Source organism: Ochotona curzoniae, unplaced genomic scaffold (genome assembly GCF_017591425.1).
Source record: "Ochotona curzoniae isolate NIBS_2020 unplaced genomic scaffold, NIBS_Ocur_1.0 contig_2927, whole genome shotgun sequence".
NCBI classification, from domain to species: Eukaryota; Metazoa; Chordata; class Mammalia; order Lagomorpha; family Ochotonidae; genus Ochotona; species Ochotona curzoniae.
In genome coordinates this window covers 2,524,139-2,549,126 of record NW_024465654.1, presented here as the reverse complement: position 1 = coordinate 2,549,126, position 24,988 = coordinate 2,524,139, and the positions used below count along the sequence as shown (strand labels likewise).

At 50.4% G+C, this 24,988-nt stretch overlaps 1 protein-coding gene across 2 annotated transcripts in view; it reads left to right on the top strand.

The window, feature by feature from the left end:
- The window catches only part of VWF (von Willebrand factor), a 93,653-nt gene that overhangs the window by 48,352 nt on the left and 20,313 nt on the right, over window positions 1-24,988 (top strand). Inside the window, exons 22-39 of one of the 2 annotated variants that reach the window (XM_040979009.1) lie at window positions 437-577; window positions 711-824; window positions 1,866-2,022; window positions 2,444-2,602; window positions 2,917-3,052; window positions 4,864-6,201; window positions 7,420-7,607; window positions 7,698-7,838; window positions 8,073-8,216; window positions 10,044-10,208; window positions 11,099-11,142; window positions 11,435-11,612; window positions 15,815-16,035; window positions 17,465-17,657; window positions 17,869-18,210; window positions 19,164-19,363; window positions 23,357-23,459; window positions 23,784-23,858. In XM_040979009.1, the coding sequence (XP_040834943.1) occupies window positions 437-577; window positions 711-824; window positions 1,866-2,022; window positions 2,444-2,602; window positions 2,917-3,052; window positions 4,864-6,201; window positions 7,420-7,607; window positions 7,698-7,838; window positions 8,073-8,216; window positions 10,044-10,208; window positions 11,099-11,142; window positions 11,435-11,612; window positions 15,815-16,035; window positions 17,465-17,657; window positions 17,869-18,210; window positions 19,164-19,363; window positions 23,357-23,459; window positions 23,784-23,858 (4,039 nt within the window). Of the gene's footprint in view, window positions 1-436; window positions 578-710; window positions 825-1,865; window positions 2,023-2,443; window positions 2,603-2,916; window positions 3,053-4,863; window positions 6,216-7,419; window positions 7,608-7,697; window positions 7,839-8,072; window positions 8,217-10,043; window positions 10,209-11,098; window positions 11,143-11,434; window positions 11,613-15,814; window positions 16,036-17,464; window positions 17,658-17,868; window positions 18,211-19,163; window positions 19,364-23,356; window positions 23,460-23,783; window positions 23,859-24,988 lie in introns of both variants that reach the window. The other variant, XM_040979010.1, reaches the window with a different exon arrangement.

The following is a 24,988-nucleotide window of genomic DNA, read 5'->3' as shown; positions in this document are numbered from 1 at the left end:
TTTGTGGCGAATTCTGAGCAGCCTGTCTGAACAGGCCGTCCTGTCCCTAGTCACGAGGACTGGCCTGTCCCGCTGCTTGGGCCTCTGTGTTCCTTTGGGTGGGGTCACAAAGACAGTTTCTCTGCTCAGCCCCTTCCTGGGAAGGTCGTGGTTCACACTGAGGACCCCAGGGCCAAGGGCTGCCTCACCTGCATCTCTGCCCTTTGCCTCTCTCTGTTTCCTGAACTTGAAGGTATGGTCACCTAGAACCTAGAAGGCCACGGTGAGGGCAAGGACCCACTGCTCACCCCGTCCTGTGCTCTTCCTCCCCCTCTCCCTCACTTTTCCTTTTGCTCCTCCCCCTGTATCCTCTGCTTGCTGGAGCCTCCTCTTCCCTGAAGCGGAGAGGATGCCCCCTGAGGTTTCCAGGGCTCACTCTTGCCCCTTGTCCGTCCAGGAGCAAGTGTGTGGGCTGTGTGGGAATTTTGACGGTGTCCAGAACAACGACTTTACCAGCAGTAACCTCCAAGTGGAGGAAGACCCCGTAGACTTTGGCAATTCCTGGAAGGTGAACCCACAGTGCGCGGACACCAGGAAGGTACGTCTTGGGTGGCAGCGGGGTGTCTCTCCCGCCCCAGCAGGTGGTGGGCAGCACGGGAGTCCTGCAGGGTTGAGCCGCCACAGTCTGACTGCCATGGTTGTCCTGCCTCTGTGTTCTCACCCCTTCCCAGGTGCTGTTGGAGTTGTCTCCTGCCACCTGCCGGGACAACGTGGTGAAGCAGACGATGGTAGATTCCTCCTGTAGGATTCTTACCAGTGATGTTTTCCAAGGCTGCAACAAACTGGTGAGGGGCTGGTGAGGGCCTGGCGGGCAGTGGGAGGCAGGGCAGTGCCGAGGGCGGATCCAGGAGGAGCTTCAGGTGTGAGCCTCGCCTTGACACTGCTGTGGTTCTTTTCTGGTGTCGGAGACCAAGGGAGGAAGTGATAGTTTATGAGGAGAACTGTACCTGGCTAATGTTTCTTTTCTACACAGAAGAAACTGTTTGTGGTGTCAGCCTCTGCTGCTCTTTGGTCCGCCTGGTTGGGTGGCAGAAGCCCAGGCACCTGCTGCTTTCCTAGGCATAATAGCAGGGGGCTGGATTGGCAGTGGAGCAGCTGGGACTCGAACTGGCACCCATATGGGATACCAATGCCACAGCTGTTGACTTAGATACTGTGCTACCGTACAGGTCCCTTTTAATACATATACTTTAAAGACCTATTTATTTGTTTGAAAGGAAGAGTGACAGACAGAGATAGATTTCATCTACTGGGTTCACTGCCCAAATGGGCGCAGCTGCCAGGGATGGGCCAGTCTGAAGTCAGGAGCTTCTTCCGGGTCTGCCAAATGAATGATAGGGACCCAAGAACTTGGACCATCTGTTGTTGCTTTTTCCAGGTGTTCTATCAGGGAGTCGAATCAGAAGTAGAATAGCTAGGACTCAAACCGATGCCAATACGGGATGCCAGCACCTCAGGCGGTGGCTTAACGCACTTGGCCACAATGCTGGCCCCTCTTGTTTGGTTCTTATCTCACAGAGACTCTTCTCTGACCTTCACTCCAGTGACCCTTTGATTTTTTTTTTTACTCCGTCTTTGTGTCTTTATCTCAGACAAGAAGGAGGAATTCCCAACACTTAGATGCTGTTCTCTTGTCGTTTTCCTGTGTGCATGTGGAACTCCATGAGAACCTAGGATTCTTGCTCTCCAGTCCCTCCTTGGGAGCCCCTGACTTTTCTCCTTCCACTGGGGGAGCGTCCTCTTATCTGCTCCCAGACCACTCTTAGGCAGACTGAGGGTTCTGACTCTGGGCTGCAGGCCCAAACCACCTGTGGCTTCCTTTGCAGGTAGACCCGGAGCCGTTCCTGGATGTTTGCATCTACGACACCTGCTCTTGTGAGTCCATTGGCGACTGTGTGTGCTTCTGTGACACCATTGCTGCCTACGCCCACGTGTGTGCCCAGCATGGGGAGGTGGTGAACTGGAGGACCGCCACCTTGTGCCGTGAGTGACCGGGACCCCACCCCTGCCTGCGTCTGGGAAGGCTGTGGGGTGCAGGAGGAGCCACTGGTGGGAGGGAATGGAGAGCCAGGGAGTAAAGCAAGCTGAACAATGCCCCATGTGGGTCGCTCATGTTGCAGATGGCGACTTAACTTGCTGTGCCACAACCCTGGCCCCGTCACTTAATGATTTGTATAGCAAACTGACTCATGACCATTAGGCTCCTGCTTTAAGTTCAAGTCCCTGATGCAAGTGACTCTCGTGGTTCCTTATTCTGCAGCCTGGACCACACCGCGCCCCCCCCCATCACCGGCACAGGTCCCCGCAGGGCTGCCTGGGGGCCTTTGCTGCAACCTCAGTCTGTCAAGATGTGCAGAATTGTCTGGGAGCTCTTCCAGTCATGCCTTATCTTGTGTGTCCACAGCTCAGAGCTGCGAGGAGAGGAACATCCGGGAGAGCGGGTATGAGTGCGAGTGGCGCTACAACAGCTGTGCGCCCGCCTGCCCTGTCACGTGCCAGCACCCCGAGCCGCTGCCATGCCCTGTGCAGTGCGTGGAGGGCTGCCACGCACACTGCCCTCCAGGTGAGGGCCCTGGGCCGCAGGTGGGGTTGGAGGGGGTGGTGGGCAGGTGGCTTGGAGCTGTGCTTCGGGGTCCTTCTTCATGCGTGCTGCCCCCAGCCCTGCAGCCCTGCCACGGGGCCTCTCAGCAATCCCAGCTCTGCCCAGCTGAGGCGGTACGTTGGGTGAAGGAACTTACCACTCACTTTTTCAAAGGGGTAAATCAAGGCACGAAGTGGGGAGGGTGTACCCTGGGCCCTGGGAAGAGATGGCCTTGAAGGAAAGGCTCCTTGTGGGAAGCAGAGCTCTGGGCTCCTAATGGGTGATTTGTTGTGCAGGGAAAATCCTGGATGAACTGCTGCAGACCTGCATCGAGCCCCAGGACTGCCCCGTGTGTGAGGTGGCTGGTCGGCGTCTGGCCTCAGGAAAGACCATCACCTTGAACCCCGGCGACCCTGCTCACTGCCAGATTTGGTAAAACCAGATGCTGTGCTGTTTGGAGAGAAGCTTTTCTCCTTCTCCTCCTCCTTCTTCTTTTTTTTTAATGATGGAAGCCAGGTGCTTCTTCCAGGTCTCCCACTTGGGTGCAGGGGTCCTCTACCTGTCCTCACTTCTCCTGGGGGTCAAGGCATCGCTGACAGCCACAGGCCTTCTAGTGGAGTGTCAGGATGCTGACAGGAAAGTGAATTGGAGCCCCTGTCCCTTCTGCAGGGCGCAGGTATCTGGGGGTCCATGGTCTAGAGGGAAGACACGCATTGCTGTCCCCTTGAGACCGCCCCTCCCCACCCCAACCTGCTAGAATTGCTTCTGGGAAACCAGCTTGCAAGACCTGGATTGGGGGTAAGTTCTGAGAGTGAGTGCTGAGCTTTGTGAAGTCTTGCCCATAGGCAGGGAACATTTATTAAAACATGGATCCATTCCACACCGCTCCCTGACACCGACAAGGCCTTCGGGGAACTTAAACTTGAGAACTGTGCCTTGCTGGGGAGGGGGCTGTGGTCACAGCTGCCAGAGCCAGATCCTGCCGCCACCATCTGTACAAACAAGAGCAAGCGCTGCCCCAGGGTGAGTTTCCTTAGCAAACACAGGAAACCAGCAAGTATGTCACTCACGCACCATGAACTAAGGATGGAAGCAATAAATCGTCGGGGGTGGGGTGGTGCGAGGACATAGGAAGTCACTTCTCAGGAAGACCCTGCCTGTAAAAGATGAATTTTTACATCTAATACGTGGACGTGAGGCAGGAGCCAGGGCTGGACATGGAGGGGTTGAGCCGGCCATGAGTTTTGAGTCCCATGGGCACCACCGCGCATGAGAGCTTCCCAGCCCATTCCTGCTGCCTCTGCTGGCACAGGGCAGGGGGCAACCTCCACAGCACGCTGGCCGAATCCTCCAACAGGACATGGAGGGGGTGTCCGCTGAGAAGACACTGCCCAGGACTCAGAGTTTGCATGGCTGCCTTCTCAGCCTTCCTGGGCGGGGAGGGAGGTTGAAGTCAAGTTGTAAGGCGTGACATCCACAGAAAGCCATAGTCTGTGTGGGTGACTGCCATGTGACACCTTTTGGTTCTTTCAGTTCCAGGACGCTGGTAAAAAAAACCAGTGGAAGACCGGAATTTTGGGGGGAGTGGTGCAGTGTGTGTTGTGTGGGGCACTGCAGGTGTGTATGTGTTGTGTCCTGGGTGCTGGGCGTGGGTGTGGCCAGCACCTGAGCTGTTCTAGGTGCCCGCTCAGCTGCTTGCCTATGCTGGAGGAATGGATGCGTGTGCTGCCATCTGGTCCTCATTCAGACACCTCAGACAACCTCAACTGCTCCTCCCAAGGGCTTTGTCCTGCTAGATAAAGATGGCATCTTTGAATCGTTAGGCCATGTTCCTGTCCTGTTTCTACAATGGTTTTCTTTCTGTCTGTTTAAGCCATTCAGAATTTTTATTTTCTAACATTTTCTAACATGCTGTAATAATCATGCGGCTGTAGGTATCTTCAGTAGAACGGTTCCGGTTAGTGACATTGTTTTAGGATGTCATTTGCCCTGTGAGATACTCAGACAGAGGGTTGAAGTCTGGGGAAGTGTGTGTGTGTGTGTGTGTGTGTGTGTGTGTGTGTGTGTGTTGTTCCTTGGGGACAGATATGACAAAATGTCAAATGACTTGGATGATGAGTTCATGGGAGTTCACATTCAGGTGCATTGGGCAGGCAGTGCTATGGGAACAGGTGCACAAGTTCCTGCCACATGGGGCTCAGAAGTTCTTGGGGAAGCACTCTGCTTTCTTTCTTCTGTTGCAGTCACTGTGACAGTGTCAACCTCACCTGTGAGGCCTGCCAGGAGCCGGGAGGCTTGGTGGTGCCCCCTACAGATGTCCCAGCCAGACCCACCACTCCGTATGTGGAAGACACCCCGGAGCCGCCGCTACACAACTTCTACTGCAGCAAACTGCTGGATCTGGTCTTCCTGCTGGATGGCTCCTCCCAGCTGTCGGAGGCCGAGTTTGAGGTGCTGAAGGCTTTCGTGGTGAGCATGATGGAGCGGCTGCACATCTCGCAGAAGCACATCCGTGTGGCTGTGGTGGAGTTCCACGACGGTTCCCACGCCTACATTAGCCTCAAGGACCGCAAGCGACCCTCTGAGCTGCGCCGCATCGCCAGCCAGGTCAAGTATGCGGGCAGTCAGGTGGCCTCCACCAGCGAGGTCCTCAAGTACACGCTGTTCCAGATCTTCAGCAAGGTGGACCGGCCCGAGGCCTCCCGTGTCATCCTGCTCCTGTCCGCCAGCCAGGAGCCGCCGCGGATGGCCCGCAACCTGATCCGCTATGTCCAAGGCCTGAAGAAGAAAAAAGTCACTGTGATCCCTGTGGGCATCGGGCCGCACGTCAGCCTCAAGCAGATCCGCCTCATTGAGAATCAGGCCCTGGAGAACAAGGCCTTCGTACTCAGCGGGGTGGACGAGCTGGAGCAGCGGAGGGATGAGATCATCAATTACCTGTGTGACCTGGCTCCCGAAGCCCCCGGTGCCACTCAGCGGCCGCCCGTGGCCAAGGTCACCGCCAGTCCAGGGCAATTGGAGACGACAGCCCTGGTGTCCAAGCGGAAGGCCATGGTTCTGGATGTGGTGTTTGTTTTGGAAGGATCAGACCAAATCGGGGAAGCCAACTTCAACAGGAGCAAGGAGTTCGTGGAGGAGGTGATCCGGCGCATGGATGTGGGCCCAGGCAGCGTCCATGTCACTGTGCTGCAGTACTCCTATGTGGTCACCGTGGAGCACACCTTCAGCGAGACCCAGTCCAAGGCTGACCTCCTTCAGCAGGTGCGAGAAATCCGCTACCGGGGTGGCAACACGACCAACACCGGGCTGGCGTTGCAGTACGTCTCCGAGCACAGCTTCTCCACCAGCCAGGGGGACCGGGAGCAAGCCCCCAACCTGGTCTATATGGTCACCGGGAATCCTGCTTCCGACAAGATCAAGCGGCTGCCGGGAGACATCCAGCTGGTGCCCATTGGAGTGGGCCCCCACGCCGACGTGCAGGAGCTGGAGAGGCTCGCCTGGCCCAATGCCCCCATCCTCATCCAGGACTTTGACAGGCTCCCCCGAGAGGCCCCGGACCTGGTGCTACAGCGGCCCACCCTGTCTCCTACCAGCGGTAGGCTGGTGTCTGTGAGCATATGGGAGGAGGGAGGGTTGTGATGCAATGCTTGGGTCCTCTTCCTGTCTCCTGGCTTCGTGCACTTGGTCCAGCCTGAACCTCAGAGTGATATTCCTTGCCTCCTGCCACTGGGCAGGGACCATGTGATGGCCCTGTTTTAGGGGTAGGCTCTTTCTTCACTGTGTTTATTAGGGAATACATGCCTCCTGTTAACACGTGAACAGCAGCAAGTTTAACAATGCAAACGTGACGCCCAGGGTCATCTCCACCCAACTGAGTGTTTGCCTAGAAAGGAAGTAACATCTATGAACTAGGATGATTGTCAGTTCCCTTTGGCCTTTCGGGGGCGAGGGGATGAAATTTGCCTTTCTTTGTTTGCATTTATCTGGGAATCTTCTATCACCGTTTCACTCTTGTCTAGTGTCTCTTGAATCTCACATTTATTATCATGCCCCTATTTCTTTGTTCAAAGCCAGAGATTTGTTCAAATTATCTGTTTATTTGAAAAGCAGAGTTTTGGACCAGTGTGGTGGCATAACAGGCTAATCCTTGACCAGAAGTATTTGAATCCCATATGGGCACCAATTCCAGTCCCAGCTGCTCCACTTCTTATCCAGCTCTCGGTTTATGGCCTGGGAAATCAGTGGAGGATGGCTCAAGTCCTTGGGACTGTGCACCCAGGTGACAGGCCCAGAAAGAAGCTCCCAATGCCTGGCTTCAGATCAGCTCAGCTCTGGTTATTGTGGCCATTTGGGGAGTGAGCCAGTGGGTGGAAGATTCTGTGTTTCTCTTCTCTCTGTAGAAAAAAACCCAGCCATTTGAAGAAAAAACAAAGTCTTTAAAAAAGAAAATCAGAATAATAGAGAATGGAAGATGGAGGGAGAGAGAGAGAAGAGAGAGAGAGAGAAAAAGAGAATCTTCTATCTGCACCTGAACTATCTTTCACAGCTTTTCTCAGGCACATTGGCAGGGAGCTGAATTTGAAATAGAGCAGCTGGATTTGAGCCAGCATCCATGTGGAACACCAGCGTTGCTGGTGGTAGCTTCATCCACTATGCCATAACGCCTGCCTCCAGAGATATCTAACAGCTCTGGCAGAGGCCTGTCTCATCAACGGATCCTTTAATTCCACCTTCTGTGAATGTTCTGAAGCTCCTGTGTGTCCCCCTTAGTGGTGCCAGGTGACAGGCAGTGCTGGCAGAGCTGCTTACTGCTGTGCCCAGCAGCCTCCATCAGCAGCTTTGTGCTCACCTCCCCGGGGCCCTCTTGCAGACTGCAGCCAGCCCCTGGATGTGGTCCTTCTCCTGGATGGCTCCTCTGGCTCGCCACCTTCACACTTTAATGAAATGAAGAGTTTTGCCAAGGCTTTCATCTCCAAAGCCAATCTGGGTGAGTGACCCATTGGATGCAGCCCTAGAAGTAGTTCTTGAGAGCCCTCCCCCTCTTGGTGCTAACTGACTTCTGTTTCCTTTCCCGTAGGGCCTCATCTCACTCGTGTGTCTGTGCTGCAGTATGGGAGCATCACCACCATCGACGTGCCATGGACTGTGGCCCAGGACAAAACCAACCTGCTGAACCTTGTGGACCTCATGCAGCGCGAGGGCGGCCCCAGCCAGATTGGTAATGTTGGTACCAGAGGCTGGAGGGGGCTGGGCAGAGCCTGGTTCAGGTGCCAGTCTTTGGTCCAGTCATTTGGTTCTGTGGCTCTAGTTTCCTCTCTTCCAGACCTCCCTTATGTGCTGCTCTGGGCTTCTGGGGCGTTCTTGTGATCCCACGTGAAGTGTGCAGCTGCGGCAATGCCCTTGCTTGCTGTCTGCTGAGGCTGATGCGCTGTGTTCTGGATTCCTCCTGCAGGGGATGCACTGGGCTTTGCAGTACGATACGTCACTTCACAAGTGCATGGAGCCAGGCCCGGAGCCTCGAAAGCGGTGGTGGTCCTTGTTACAGATGTCTCTGTGGACTCAGTGGATGCAGCTGCCGCCGCCGCTAGGTCCAACCGTAAGTGTTCAGTGTCCAGCCCAAAGCCATCTTGAGTGGCAGTGGGGTGGCAGAATGTGGGGGGATAAGCGTGCCCAAGGTCCACCTATGTCCTGCTGTCCAACAGCAGGGAACTGTCCAGTCACTGTGGCATTTCAAGGCCAAGCCTTGGGATGTGCACTGGTTCTTCCCTTGACGTGCTTCACATGGCAGCTTTGGCATTTTCTCTTGTGCCCAGGGCTGATGGCAACTCTACACCTTTGCTTCCCAAAGTCTTGTCCTTGGTCTCTCACTAAAATGCCATTTCTGTGGCCAGAGTGCTTTAAAAGGTCTTTATATGCAAAATAGAGTAGTAGAGTAACAGAAAGATGGAAGAAAGAAGAGAGAAAGGGAAGGAAGGAGAAAGAGAGAATTTTTCACCCACTGGCTTATTCCCCAAATGGCCACTATAGCTGGATCAGGCAGAAGACAGGAGTCTGAAACTCCATTGGGGCTCCCACAGGGTGGCAGGTTTGCAAGCACTTGTGCCATCTTCTGCCACTCTGCAGGTGCACTAACAGGTAGTTGAATCAGAAGTGGAGCAGCCAGGACTTGAACTGGTGCCCTTAGGGAATGCCAGCATTACAAGTGGTGCCACAACACTAGCCGCTTATCAGAATCCTTGAAATGCCTTTCTCACCGAATCCCCAAGCCTCCATTCTGTCCCTTGTGGTTTGTTCTCAGCCCAGTAGCCACAGTGGTTCCTTTACAGATGGAGGGCGGCTCTCGTCTGAACTCTTTCCTCCCCCAGAAGCCTTCAGGTGCCCCCAGGAGCCTGGGCAGCTGCTCGGGGTCTGTGCCTCGTAGCCGTTTGTTGGCCTGGCTGCAGTCAGGCTGGAGCAGGCTGCAAGCTGTGCTTCTGTCCCTCTGTTTGCAAGACTCCTCCTCCAGGTGTTTATTCTCCTGTCCTCACAGCAGGCCCCTGCTCCAAGGTCATCTTTTCATAGGACTTCAAATAATTGGCAGCAACATGGAACGAAGAGACACATGTAAGGGGTCAAGCTGATGCTTGATCATGCTGGCATTCCATGCAGAGCGCAGGTGTGAGTCCTGACTGCTCCCCTTCCAATCTGGCTTCTTGCTAGTGCACCCGAGGCGATGACAGAAAAGGGCTCAGGTGTCTGGGCTTCCGCTCCCCATGTGGGAGACAAGGACAGCATTTTGGGCTCCTGGCTTCAACTTTGGTGCTGTTACTGTCAGTTGGAGGAGTGAAACAGCAGATGAAAGATATCTATTTCTCTGCTTTTAAAATACATTTTTTAAAGAAAAAAAGACAACTTTGTCTTGGTGCAAAAAGTATTCTGAAAGCTCTACATAGTTATTAGAGATCATTTTCCATGAACATTTTGAAGATCCCCTCATATGTGTTAATTTTTTGCATCAAAAATAAATTTATTTTCTCTATATTTTTGGTTAGCTTTTTCCATATGAGACAATAACCCTCCCCCCCTCATCCCTGGACATTTTCGTCTTCCTCATCTCTTTCGGTTTGTTTCCATGCCCTTATCATGTGAAACACTGCCTATTCATGTCACCTGTTGGATTCATTGATTGTGTATTGAGTCTCTTGCCAGCGGCAAGCTCCATGGGGCAAGGGCCAGGGCTTCTTGTCCACTGCTGTGTTCTTGTTTCCCATAGTACCTGACACCCAGTAAGAGCTCATGAGCGTTTGTTGACTATTTTCCTCAGCAGGTAGCTGAGTGTGACCAGTGTGGAGGACATGAGATCCACATGCGCTGGGCGGAGTTAGGCAGTCCATGTTGATCTCTCACTGACCACGGACTCGTTCTTGTTCCTTTAACACTGCAGGGGTGGCAGTATTCCCCATTGCTATTGGGGATCGGTATGACGATGCCCAGCTGAGCACCCTGGCAGGCCCCGAGGCTGGCTCCAACGTGGTGAAGCTCCAACGTGTGGAAGACCTCCCTTCCATGGTCACCCTGGGCAATTCCTTCTTCCACCAACTGTGCTCCGGTGAGTGTTTAACTATCCCACGCAAGTCCCCACGAAGAACAAAATTATCCCTGAGAGACCTGCGGGTGCTTAGGCACAAGACTTGGCCTTGAATGAAGGTTATCATACATTTCTGGACCTTCGAGTCTCTGTTGTTAGAACTATAACCTTTTCCTCGTGACAGGGACTCTACAGGTGTTTGTGCATACCTCCTTCCATTGTAGCTAGCCACCTGAGCTCTGCCAGGGAGGGACATGGGCTGCTTTGTGCACAGGGATCTTGGATGAGAGAATTAGAACCTCTAAAACCGTTGTTCCCCCAAGTGACCCCACACTCATCCTCAACGTGAATAGAGAGGGCTCAGAAAAGACATGAACAGGCTCTGCTATCGAAGAGTCGGAGTGTAACTTACTTTGCATTAAGAACTCTGTTTACAATCTGTTTTCTTGATGCCCGGTGTTCTATAGTTTTCTAATACAATTCATTGTAAGTCAGAAATTCGCCACTGAGTTCTTGTGCTTGCCTATTTGTTGGTAGCTCTTTGGATAGGATTTTTCATTAGCTCGGTTTCAAGTTTCCAGGGTCTCACCTCATCTTCTGCATGCTCCTCCTCCCTGGCAGCTGCAGCTGGAGGGAGATGATGACCTCGTGACCACTGATAGGCTTAATGAGCTGTGATTACTGCTGTATTATGATCACTGCTGTCACCATCGAGTATTAATGGCCACAAAGCATGTGTTTTCAGACACACTGGATGAGCTCCTCTTACCTTGCGTCCCCACTGTGACAAACCCTGAAATGCTTTTCAGAGTTGAGTCCGTGTCCAAGACCAGACCAGGGAGCCCATGCGGACAGGTCTTCAATTTCTGGGTGACAAGTGGAAGCTAAGGTCCTCTCTGTGTCTGTTTCAGGGTTCGTTAGAGTTTGTACGGATGAGGATGGGAATGAGAAGAGGGTGAGTCCTTTACATTGCCTTTCTAGAAAAGATCTAAAGTACATCCCTGATGCCCACTGGTGGACATTTCCTCCCTTGGCCCGAGTCCAGTTCTCTGGCTAGCCGTGGTCCTGTGATGGGAGTTGACCTACCACTTTTGCGTTGTGTTTCATGTCTCAGGTGTAAGCTCCTTGCTGGGGAGTCTGGCGTCTGCTCCCAGCCTCTGTGCTGCCGGAGTTGGTCAGTGGCTGGGTGGATGGGCTTAGAACTGGAGGTGCCTCCTCCTAGTCTCTACCAAAATCTTCTTCTGCAGCCTGGCGATGTGTGGGATTTATCAGACCAGTGCCACACAGTGACATGCCTGCCAGATGGCCAGACCTTGCTGAGAAGTCATCGGGTCAACTGTGACCAGGGGCTCAGACCGTCCTGCCCCAACAGCCAGTCGCCTATTCGGGTGGAAGAGACCTGTGGCTGCCGCTGGACCTGTCCCTGTAAGTCCTTTGCCTCACCAGATTTGACAGAACTGCAGCATTTCCCCAGCTTCTGCCCCTGGGTAACGGGATGTGGAGAGCTGCTCTTCCAGCACGGAGAGGAGAGAGTTGGTGTATTATATACCAAAGTGTATCTACTCTTTAGTTCCCTTTGTCATGATTGAAAGTTTCCACATGTAATCACAGTATAATGATCAAAATCAGGTTCTTCCAATTGTCCTACTAATGTCCTTTCTCCTCTGGGTCTAAAAGTCAATACGGAGTCACATATTTTGGTTAGTTGTCATGTTGCCTTGATCTTCTTAAATCTGGAACAATAATTCAGCACTTTTGGACAAATTCCCAGAAGGGGGATTATTGGATTATATGATAGTTTCATATTAAAAAATCTTTTGGAGGAACACCTCCTGGTGGTTTCCATGTGGCTGCTCCACTTCACATTTCCCCCAACAACACCTGGGGCGTGTTCTACGTTGTTGCTGACACACTGTTCACGGTTGTTGGTTGGTTAGGATAATGGCCATCTCAGCTCGTGTGAGGTGAGCTCTCGTTGTGGTCTTGCTTTGCCTTTCCCGAATCGTCTATCATGTCCAGTATTTTTTGCCACATACCTGCTGGCTTGTTATTTATTTATTTATTTTATTGGAAAGTCAGATATACAGAGAGGAGGAGAGACAGAGAGGAAGATCTTCCAGCTACTGGTTTACTCCCCAGGTGGCTGAAACAGCCAGTGCTGAGCTGATCTGAAGCCAGGAGCCTTCGGGTCTGCCATGTGGATGCAGGGTCCCAAGGCTTTGGGGGAGTCTTCTCCTGTTTTCCCAGACCACAAGCAAGGAGCTGGATGAGAAGTGGAGAGACAGGCCGATTTTCTATTGATTGCTTCACTCCTCAAATGTTTGCCATAGTTGGCAGTGGCAGCGGCAGACTGAAGGCAGAGGCCCAAACCTTAGTCAGGGTATGCCATGTGGGTGGCAGGAAATGAACTTAAGTTGTCATCTCCCCATGTGTATTAGCAGGAAGTTGGAATTAGCAGTGGAATAGCCAGGACTCGAACCTGGGTACTCTGATATGGGATGTAAGCGTTTGAAGTGATGTCTTAAAATGCTCCCACTTGTTCTACTTTAGAGTCACCACTGCCTCCCAGGCTGTGCACTAGTGGGAAGCTGAGTTCAGGAGCAGGGCCGGGTCCTCAGGCCAGGCACCCTGCTATGGTACACAGGCATCAAAGTGGGGCCTTAACTACCGTGCCAAGTACCTGCTCCAATGTAGGAAATTCTAGGTAGACACCTTCATTTACTCAGTTTCTGGAAAATGTGGCTGATCTCAATCAATCAAGTTCTTTTTCTCTTGTAAATGACTTCATCTTTTTTCTTGGATACCTGGGGAATGTTTTTTTCTTCCCCTTGATCTTTGAAGTCTAATAGCGTTACTGTATAGTGTGTGGAAGTTGACCATTCTGGGTGAATTTTTTTTTTTTCGGATGTTTGGCATGTGTTCTCAGTAAACAGGTTTAGCTCTTTGATTTCCAACATCTTTTCATGGGTCATAGTTTTAAAATACTGACTAAATTCTATTGTTTCATGCCTCTTTTTCAAGGACTTTCCTTTTTTGGTTCCTGTTTTGCATTTTTATGACTTTCTAACCCATTGAGTTCATTTTCATTTTCTTGGTTGTTTTGATTTTCTGCTGTTGATTCAGTTTTTATTTTTGTTCTCTGGTCCCTTGGGCTCTTATAATTTAGACTTCATTTCTGACTTTTACTTTTTTCTTTTTTTTCCCCAGCCTGAGTTCAATCAATTTTATTTTTATTTATTCCGGTTTTGTCCATTTCTTTTCTTAGCTTTTGAAATTCTGTTTCAAGGTGGTTTTCATTTTTGTGAACATTTGAATATATTTAATTTAGTTTTGAGTGTTGAATTACTGTTTTCTTCTGTGTCATGGTAGTTATGCCTTTTTCTTCTTTTTTTAGTAGAGTTTGTACTGGGTGGGGAGGGCTGCCTGTTATTTTTCGATCTTTTAAAAAATAAATTCCACAGATTGGTTGAGTTCTTTATTTTGTGTTTGAGGTTCTGTGAGATTTCTGATTTGTTATCATCTCTTCTACCCATGTAGAAAAGTTGTCACTTCAGTGGTTTGTGTGTGGGCACCTGTGTCTGTGGAAGGATTATGTACCTTATGGTATTTTAGTTCTGTTTTATTTTTTTGGGGGGGGGGGATCTTCAATTTCCCCATTTGCATCTTTTTATGTCACCAGGAAATCGCCAAGCACCTTGCATTCCTGAAGATACAGGGTCTTGGGATGGTGACTTAACTCATGCCCAATGCAAGCATCTGCTGTGATCTGTCAGGATTCTGCTACGATGTCTTGGCACCGGGCTTGCCGCTCTGTGGGTGGTGGTAGCTTTCAAGCAAGGCTTGCTGTTTGCTCTTCTTTGCAGTTGTCCTCGGGTTGTGCTTGTTCATGACAAAACCTAGTGGCTAGCACCCCAGACATTGCTGGAATGGGCTGTGCCGTTCTTCTTTTTATTTACAGTGATTTTGAGACTTGGATATCCTCTCTTTCCGGTTAGGCTGAAGGCATTTTTATTTATATATATATTTTTGTATAATAGCTCGATGTCTGCCTCGTCTTCTGTGTCGTACTCAGAGGCGACAAGGGAGAATGCAGACTTTTGGCAGCTGCTCTTGTGGGCCTTGTGTCTTTCTGAACATTTGCATTTTGGTCCATCCATTCACTGGGGATCTTGTCTCTGTTATATTGTGACGCTTGGCCAAAAGTTTAAATATATTCTTTAGAAAGATAATGGGGAGGAAGGTGTTAAAGGAAAGGAGAGATAAGAGATAAAAGGACTTCAGGAGATATTTATGAATGGTATAGTTTACAATTATGTTTTAGAACTGTGATGAAATGTTATTGTACAATCTCATATTAATTTTGTGCTCAGGTCAGTTTAATTTTCTCTATGCCCTGAGTACTGGACTGTTGATACATGAGGCTTATTAAGACAGACAAGTAAGATAGAATAAGATGTGGCAGACTATTTGAAGGGAATTGGAATATACTGATGGGGTAACTTTAGGTTCTGATAAACACTGCTGAATTTCCCCTGTGACCTGGGCTTATTCCTAAGGTTAATAGCTCTGCTTACTGAATGTGCACATGACTGTCATGCACTGCTAGGCAGGCGGGTGGTTTATCTTGCAATGGATTTTCACAACAATCTTAAAATATATCTGCTGAGAACTTACACAAGGTCTTGATGCAAGCCAGTGGTTGGTGGAACAGAAGTCAGTGCTGTGCTCTGTGGCCGGAAATGCTCACTGCCCTGCCGGCGAGGATCTCATGGCGGGCAGAGCCGTTCTCATGGACTGGCTGCGTGTGTGATCCAAGCACTTCTTTAGCTTGTGCTTTGGCGCACTATGAAGGCTAGTAAGGACTGGCCTGACTGTCTCAGCTGCTGCAAGAGAATGGCTGATGGTGTGGGTGCCAGCAGGTAAAGGCAGTCAGACTTACTGTTGGGAAATAGCCAGGAGATTCAGGATGGAGGAGCTTCCTGGAAGCTGCTTTACTCTTGACTACTACTACATCCCAGCGGTGACATGGCAGGTGACAGTACCCCCGGTGGGCTGTAGGGGCATGGGTGCGGCCTCACTGCTCCACTGGGGCTGCCCCTCCGTTCTTCTGTTGGCTGTGGCTGTGCTCCTGGCTTGTCTGGAGAACTTATCTCCCACAATGTGTGCTTTCCAGTTTACCTTCCAAATCGTTTATGGCAGAAATGCCTTTAAAATGGAGATTCTTACCAAATCATCTGATGTAGATGTAAAATGATTAGAACTCACAAATGTTGTTTTATTTCTTAAATTTTATTTATTTTTATCGGAAAGTCAGATTTACATAGAAAAGGAAGTACAGAAAGTTGTTCCACTGGCTGGTTCACTCCCCAAGTGTCCACAATTGCCTCAATGACCAGAGCTGAGCCAATCTGAAATTAGGAGCTAGGAGCCAGGAGCCTCTTTTGGGTCTCCTGCATGAGTGCCAGGTTCCCAAGGCTCTGGGCTGTCCTCTGCTGCTTTCCCATGCCACAAACAGGGAACTGGATGGGAAGTGAAGTAGCTGGGGTATGAACCAGTGTCTGTATGGGATCCCTGCGCATTCAGGTGACTGTCCCACACATCACCTTCCCCTCCCTGTCCTTGTCCAGGTGTGTGCATGGGCAGCTCCACACGGCACATCGTGACGTTTGATGGGCAGAATTTTAAGCTGACTGGTAGCTGCTCCTATGTCCTATTTCAAAACAAGGAGCAGGATCTGGAGGTGGTTCTTCGTAATGGTGCCTGCAGCCCTGGGACACGCCCGACCTGCATGAAATCCATTGAAGTGAAGCATGGTGCCCTGGCCATTGAGCTCCACAGCGACATGGAGGTGAGAGACTATTTTTGGGGGACAGTAGGGACCCAGGGCAGGGCAGCAATAGAACACCAGGAAACCACCTGGACCATGTGCATTGGGCTGTTCATTGGCACTCCTAGTAGGGACCCTGCATTTTGCCTGGGAGCACAGCATCAGCTCCTGATGGGGGCTTGTTGCTGTACCCTTGATCTTGGCGCGATCTCATGTTGTTCTGGGCTCATATTGGAAGAGGAAATCAGTTTTAGATAACGTTAAATTGTGAATTTAGTGCCAGTTTCTGGCACTGGGAGAAAATCAGGGTTGGCACCAAGAATGTTTGCGTAGTAGGTGTTAAGAGGCTAGTGCCCAAGGCCTGTGTCCCTTCCAAAGAGAGAGATTTAGGTCCTTGGAAAATATTTAGAGCCCAGATCAAGTGTGTGGCTTCAAAATTCAGAAACTGCCAAAACCCATGTAAATCAATGTTTGATTAAATATTTACCAAAGGTTACATGATGCCAACTTCTTAACTTGTTCATTTAGAAATCATAAATATTTATTGCATGGAAGCAACTTGTCGGCTGAATGTTCTCACTTTGCAAGACTTTCTGAATATGAACAATAATTGCTGGAAAAATCATAGCTACTCATATATTACATGAGTCACTCATAGCCAAAAAGTGCAAAATCGAAATGATAAAAATAAACTCTTCCAATTTTTTTTAAACAACAATAAAATGTATTCATCACAGGATGTGGGCACATTTTAATATCTTTGATATGACATGTCGTGGGAATTCCAAAGAAAGTGCTTCCAGGGGCACACACCCAGGGCACAGAGAAAAGACTCTAACTGTGAAGAAGATAATTTTCCCAGTCTGTCTCAAAAGAGTCCTATGGACTCGGGGCTGGCTCCCTGTAGCCCCTGAGCTCAGGGTCTAGTGCATGAACAAACACTTGCACTGTTTTATAGTGATCTATGCTCCTGCCAAGGCCTTGAAAGTTATTCCATCAAAACTGTTGGCAGGTGCCAGCTTGTGTGGCTACACCTGTGACTGAATATGATATGAATGCCCAAGAACTCTCAGTAACTCCAGGAAGAGGCCAGGGTGATTGCAAGTGTTTGGCTCGGAAGTTAAGATGCATACTCTTCTCACTGGAAATTCTGGGTTCAGTTCCAAGCTCTGCCCTTGACTTGGTCTTCCCACCAGGGCCAGACCCTAGGCAGCAGAGGTGGTGGTCACTGAATGTGGGCGTCCTGAATTGAGTTTCCCAGCCCCTGGGTGTTGGACCCAAGCCAGTTTGGGCTGTTGTCATCTAGGGGAGTGAATCAGTTGATGGAAGCTCTTTGTTTCGTATTGATTAATGATAAATGATGATGATGATCATTGTAAAGGAAGTGAAGAATGAAGTTCTGGGATTCCTCATTGCCAAGGCTACTGATGAGCTTTGTCTTCCTTTCCAGGTGACAGTGAATGGAAAACTGGTGCCTGTCCCATACACGGGTGGGAACGTAGAAGCCAGTGTCTATGGTGCCATCATGCATGAAGTCAGACTCAATGATCTTGGCCACATCTTCACGTTCACTCCACAAAACAATGAGTTCCAGCTGCAGCTCAGCCCCAAGACCTTTGCTGCCAAGACGTATGGTCTGTGTGGTAAGAGCACGCCTTTCTTTCCACGCCACTTATGCTTCTAAGCTTTATTTGCTATACTGAGACTGTTGGGAGCTTATGTTTCTAGGCCCAGTGGCAAGGACCCAGTAGCAAGGTGCAGACCCTAATATGGGTGCAGAGGGAATGGCCACACTGTAGCGTCCAAGTGTGGAGCTGCCAGGACTGCTCATGTTGTCTTTGCTTATGTCTCCAGGCACTTGTGATGAGAATGGGGCCAATGACTTCATGCTGAATGACGGGACAGTGACCACGGACCTGCCACGGCTTATCCAGGAATGGACAGTGCAGCAGCCAGGGCAGACGTGTCAGCCCATTCCCGAGGAGCAGTGTCCTGTCTCTGCCAGCTCCCGCTGCCAGCTCCTCCTTTCGGCACAGTTTGCTGAGTGCCACAAGGTCCTCGATCCGGCCACGTTCTATGCCATCTGCCAGCAGGACAGTTGCAACCGAGAGCAAGTGTGCGAGGTGGTTGCCTCTTACGCCCACCTCTGCCGCACCAATGGGGTCTGTGTTAACTGGAGGACACCTGATTTTTGTGGTGAGTCTCCTTCTGTGTCTCTCAAATTCCTGGAGCCTCGCTGTAGGCTCCTCTACCTTCTCCAAGCTTTTGATGCTTGTCTAAGAAAAAGTCCCTGCAGTCTCTATCACCTGGATTCCAGCTAGTATAAAATGAGATGGTTGATGTAGAATTTCTAGGTGTGGTATTCCTGTGTAAAAAAATGTAATTGTTTTCTTCTACCAATGCTTCAGACAAGTGTAATTTGAATCTACTAGACACGTATAGCCATGAGCACAGAATGGTATAACCTGTCATACCGCATGTGGAATTCCATCCAGCTTTGACCAAGATTTGCAGGGTAGTTCATGCCAGAGCAAGATTTTGAACTGTGAGTGGCATTTTGTCATTCGATCACGAACAGGCTTATTTACTTATTTATTTGAGAGGCACACATACACCCATGCATGTGTAGACAGTTTCTATCCACTGGCTCACTCCCCAGAATGCCGAAGCAAGTCGTGGGTTGGAGGGACCCAACTAGCTGGGTCTTCACTGTATTCACCCTGGGAATGAGCTGGAAACTAGAGCTGAGGGCAGAGCCAGGACTTGAACCTAGACAGCTTGTCGAGCTGTTGGAGGCTTATAAGCACCTGGCATCTTTGTATTCACAAGAAGACACCTCAGGACTTGCTAAAGATGTGTAGATTTAAAAGACCATTCACGAGGGCTAGGTTTGGTTGCCGGTGGCAGAGGACTCAAGGTTGGCTGGAGCTCATCAGAGGAAGAGGTGGCTCTAGCTCCGGCTGGTCTGGGATGCCAGATGGAGTTTTCTCTCTTTGCTCCACACTTCCTTGGAATTTTTCCCCCTCTCATACTGTCACACTGAGGTTCCTGGCCATCTCTGCAGCAGAAAGTTTGTTGTTGTGGGTGGGGGGTGTTTCCACATGTGGCTGGTGTGGGCCTTGCAGAGCGACCTCCTTCTCTACCTGCAGCCATGTCCTGTCCATCCTCCCTGGTGTACAGCCACTGTGAACGTGGCTGCCCGAAGCACTGTGATGGCAACGTGAGCTCCTGTGGGGAGCACCCCATGGAAGGCTGCTTCTGCCCCCAGCGCCAGCTCATGCTGGGAGGCACCTGTGTCCCGGAGGAGGCCTGCACTCAGTGTGTGGATGAGGGTGGAGTTCGGCGACAGGTAGGAGCCCTGCTCTTGTGTCTCTGTGGAGTCACAAGTGGGAGTGTTCACCAGTGACACTGCCCTCCAGACATTTGCAGCAGGGTTGACTCATAAGGAGACCCTCGCGGGACAGAAAGTCAGTCAGTAATGATGGCTTTGGATTCAGGGATGTGTCAGTTCAAATCCTTGTGACCTTCATTCTCCTTTTACTTTTAAACCAGACATTTTTGGTGCATTTCTCCCCCCCCCCCCCCACTAAATCATGTTTTCTAGGAGATGAATTTCATTGGTAAGCCAATTATGACAATTCAATAACAGAGTAACACTTGTTCTTTTAAACTTTAAAGTCCATTCTATACTGAATGTAGGTAGGTTTTCCTTGCAATGACTTTCTTTTACCTTTGAAAATTTCTATCAAGGAAACAAATTTTGTGCATTTCACATGTTCAGTTCTCAGAGCATAATAATGCTTCCATCCTTACCCTTCCTCCTTTGAAATTTTGCAATTACATGCTCTTAAATTTACTTTGTAATTACAAGCTTAACCATCCACTAAATAGCGAATTCCACAAGGGTTCCATTAGGGGAGCATGTAGCCTGTCGACATGGGCTGCAGTTAGGACCTTCCATGGTCACCTAAGGAAGACAGCTATCGGTGAGTGGAGCAGGTGGGATACTGTGCCTGTGGAAAAGCTGGCCAGCCAACCTGAAGAAGGATGAAAACAGGAGTTCCAAGAATGACATGGTTCTGCCTTTGACCCTGGGGGCCAGGAGACATGCTGTTTTGCTCGGTTCTTCCCAAAGCTCTGTAGGGTGCTGTGAAGTGGGTGAGGTGCCTAAGGCTCAGACAGCACCAGGAGATAAATCTGGGATTCCTCTCCACAGTGCCAGATGATTCCGCATTGTCCCAGCCCTGCCACTTGATCTGTGCAGATCCACGGGCTGGCCTCTGGACCAGTGGGGGTGTTCGCATGAACGTGGGGATTGATTAGGGTCATGACTAGATGGGTCTCTAACCCCTTCATTCTTGTGTTGTGATGGATGAACTGGGAGAAAAGCATAGGTGTGGTCTACCACCACATTTCAGCTTGCGAGATGAAGTGATTGCCTATGCCATAAAGGTCCCCACAGGAGTTGGGGATCCCCACCCATCCCAATTTGCATAGCTCCTGGCTCTTACAGGGCTCAATGATGTGTAGTAGTTACCCAGGGTGCTAGCACCCAAGGGTGATTCCACTCAGGTTCTACTGGTGGTTGGAAGGTGCTGGTTTTCAGAGAGAGTGGAAGTGGTCTCTACGTCCTGCCTTGGTATTCTGGGATGGCAAGTGGCTCTCTGGAGTCAGGTGTTTGCGAAGTGCTGAAAGCAGGAATCTTGTGAAGTTTATCCTAAGGTCTTCACCCCCACCGCTCATTCTGCTACCTATGCCCTCCATCCACCCCCAAATCCTATTCCCTCTCTTCTTCAGCCCGACACATTAGACCAGGAATTTGAGTTGCCAGAGAATTGTTCCAAACAGTGATTATTTATATTTAATTTTTTTGAGAGGCAGAAGGGGATGGGGAGAGCTCCCACCTGCTGGCTCACTTCCCAAATGCTGGCAATAGCTGAGGTTGAGCCATGGCTAAAGCTGGGACCCTGGAATTCCATGTTGGTGGCAGGAACCCCGGGGAGCAAGTTCAGGTGCTCCTACCTGGGATATGGGTGGTCCTAACCAGTGTCTTAACCACTAGACAGACACCAGCCCCAGTGCAATATTTTGGACACAGGACCATCCTTGTAGATATATTTAAATAAATCCAACAGCATAAAATCAGGTAACTGAAGACTTTGGAAAGCCCACAGCCCGTTTTAGGACTTTCAAATGCAGTTTCAATGGAAGAAGGCAAACACCCAGCCACCTGTATTTTTAACTCTGACTTTCAAAAAAAGAAGAAAGAATAAAATCTTGTCAAGACTCTGCATTCCATGAATTTTTGAGCTGGAAAATGAAGCCCAGGAAACGTTCTTTAGGGAAATCAACTGGGGTGTAAATCTGCTTTCAGAACTTCAGAAGCACAAAATATTTGCCAGTCTCCATAGTTTTGCTTCTCGTATGGAGTTGCATGGCAATGACGTGAGAATCCCCAGGCTGACTGGGGCAGTCCTCTTCTTGCCTGCCCAGGTGCTGCTACTGTGGCTGGAGGGGGCACAGGATGCAAGGGCTCCAGGACCATGTCGATTGTCCATTGCCAGAAACCTAGGTCTGGGCCTCTCTTCCTCCCCTGGTCCTCATAGCCTTGCTCTCTGCAGTCAATGCATTTGCACCTTGCATGCTAGTAGGTGGTGCAACACTTGCTTGTGTATCTTCTCTGGCTTTGTGAAGGCTTCCGTTTTCCCCTGCCGTATTCCCTGTAGGCCATCTTTTGTCGCCTTTATTGACTCTTACACCTGTCTGTTCCAGTGATATTCAAGCCTGATGTTAACAGCTGGAGGACAAGCCAGGCAGCAGGCCAGACTATGCGAGATGCAGGCGCGCCCCCTGCTGGCCGCTGGCTGCACAGCCTAGTGAGGTCTGCAGAAAGAACTTGGGCAGCTCAGCCTTCATTTCTGCAGGCCTGATTGGTCCTGTTCACAGTGTTGGGGCAACCTGACGGGAAAGAGAAAAACCTCTAGAGAAGGAGGTTGCATCCTGGCCATCTGCTTGTGTGTTTATGGTGGTGATTGCTCTTCCAGGCAAGCTGGGTAATCCAAGCATACAAAGTCTCTCACTTCTTGCACCATTTCACCCCCATCCCACCCTCCGAGGCTTTGCCCTGGATCCTCTCAGCCCATGGAAAAACCCCTGGAGTGATAAAATGCTGCAGCCTCTCCCTTTATCCTGCTAGCCCTGGTGCTGTGTTTATTTAAGGCTCTTCTTGGAGGCCAAAGCCTGACTGCCCCATCCCCGCTGAGCCCACCCCAGGGCTGCAGCAGCTCCCCACCCCGAGTTCATTATCAGCTTCTCATGTTTTCAGGCACTGTCTTTGGCCCCTCGGCCTTGCTCCCACTCCAGGTTACCCCCACTCCACACGTGCTGCCTTCGGGCCTCTCGGCTCGATCAGTCCCCACTTGGAATCCCTTCTGCTTCCTCTTGGAGTGGGCCTTCCCTGCCTTCAAGGTCACCTTTACCAGATCAACTGAAGTATCCAGCCCCAAGAAACCCTTCTGCACTTCTGTGGCTTGTTCACTTACTTTTAATTAATTAGGGATACATACATACAGAGAGAGAGAGAACATTCATTGGTTGTTCCCCAAATGGCCTCATGGTCAGAGCTGAATCAATCTGAAGTTGGCAGCCAGGAGCTTCTTCAGGGTCTTTCATGTGGGTAACAGGGACCCAAACACTTGGGCCATCTTCTGCTTTTCCCCTGGCCATCAGCAGGGGGCTGGATCCAAAAAGTCAAATTCAGATTCAAACTGGTGACTGAATGGGATGTTCCGGTGTTTATAGGGGTGGCAGGATCAGCTTTACCCACGATGCCACAGTGCCAACCCTGGCCTAGAGTGGTACTGTCCTCTCTTCGGCTCTTTTTGTCTCATGGTCTTACGTTGATTCCAGAACTAAATGGTGGTATTTTTCCCTAAGTCACAGTCCCATTTCTCCTTTGGCTTGGGAAATGCTTAGCAGGTGCCCAAACTTTGGGCATCCACAGTTGGTCTTTCTCGCTATGCTTGATTTGAACATCACCCTAGGAAAAGGATCAAGTGCAAGTTCTTGCATTTCTAAAGGCTCTGGTTTGTCATCTTCCCCCCAGCCTCCAATTTACAGAGCAATATGGGGAGGCCTCCCTGGGGGCCTCAAGGCTTGTCCAGCTCGTTTCCTCTTGGGAGCCACTTCCCACCTTGCTATAGTTCATATGTGCAGCTCTACCAGGGGTCACTCAGGGAGTGGCCTGTACCTGAATGAAGCTGCTGGTAGTGGGGAGGACTGGCTTCCGTTACTTCCTCTGGGGCTTTGTGTTGGCCCTCTCTCAGCCTCGCTTTCTCCTCAGTTCCTAGAGACCTGGGTCCCTGACCACCAGCCCTGCCAGCTCTGCTCGTGTCTCAGCGGCAGGAAGGTCAACTGTACCTCACAACCCTGCCCCACTGCCAAAGGTGAGCCAAGCCGCCCTCCCTGGTGCCACTCCTTCTCAGGGCCAGAGAGCCGGGTCATTCCTCGATGCACCTGCTGCTGAATTCCTTTCCTCATTCTGTGCCTGGAGTAGCCCCTTTGAGGTGTGTACCTGTTTCCACCATGGGCCTTGGAGCCTAAATTAGAAGGTGTCAGTAAGGCACCCTGGGGAGACTCACTGAGTTGGAAGCTTATGGCCTGAATTGCATGAGGGCTGTGTTGATTTTCAGTGAGTGAACATACTTTGAGTCTTGCTTAGGCTGTGCCAGGATCTGCTTCTTGGTGATTCTGTGGCCCTTCTCCTGCAGCTCCCACGTGTGGCCCATGCGAAGTGGCCCGGCTCCACCAGAGCACCCACCAATGCTGTCCGGAGTACGAGTGTGGTATGTAGCTCACCCTGCCTACTTCTTTAGAGTCAGCCCCAGCCCTGGGCAAATGATGCAGAGTCTGGCAGGTGGAGGCGTGTTGTCAGGTACAGGGCAGGCAAACGGAGCAGATGAGAGCTGGCTCATTCTTTTTCGTGCCCAACCCCCTCAAAACAAAACAAAACCAAAAACAGAAACAAGAAAGAAGAACCACTTTTGGAAAATAGGATTTGTTTCTATAAAAAAAATCCTACAGTGGATATTAAAGGCATGTTGGTAAAAGGCAGGTGGTTACTGGGGGCTAGAGGGGTTTGCTGAAGCAAGGGTCATGCTAGACAAGGTTATTTTTGTTTTTCAAAGAGGTGCTGTGGACAAGCAGATGGTGAGGAGGTTAGGTGTGGAGGGGGTTTGCCCTGGGTGCGCTGATTTCAACAAGCCATTTGTGGCAGAGGGTGGAGACGGGTTTAGGGCATGCTTGCTAATAGCAGAGTGAGCAGAGGGCAGACGGAGGGTTTGATTCAGCACACTCCAAGCTGGTGGAGTTATGGCTGGTCCGGCTGGAAGGCTCCAGGGCACTCAGTTCCGGGCTGCTGTGAGTGTATGAACTATGGCAAAGACATGAAGCACAGCACACGGGCTTATGAAATCTGCAGGGACCCAAATCTTCAAGGGAGGGCATGTCGATTAAGGAAGGAACCGAGGAGCAGAGACACAATGAACTCCTCTGAGCAATGCGTTTATGCTGATGCTGTTGATCAGAAGTGCACGGGGTGGGGAGAGAGCTGGCTTGAGGACAATTTGTGCAAATATGCCAGCAAGAGAGAGACCTAGAGGCATCGTTTGGTGGAAGACCCTCGTGTTATTGATATTATTCAACTTCTGCTATGGGATGGGCATGCGACTGACCTTTAGTATTTCATGGAATCCTCCAATGAACTCTGTAAGCAGAGCTCCTGTCTTAGGAGGGAGTTAAGACTTGGCTGGACGAGGCAAGTTCTAGCAGGTGAAAATAACAATCAGTAAGAGGTTAGCTTGTGACTTGGATCTGTCACTCTGCCTCTACCATGTATGATCTATATACCATCTACCCACATTTCTGTTTCCCTATCACATATTCATAATTTGTCTCTCTCATCTACCATCTGTCT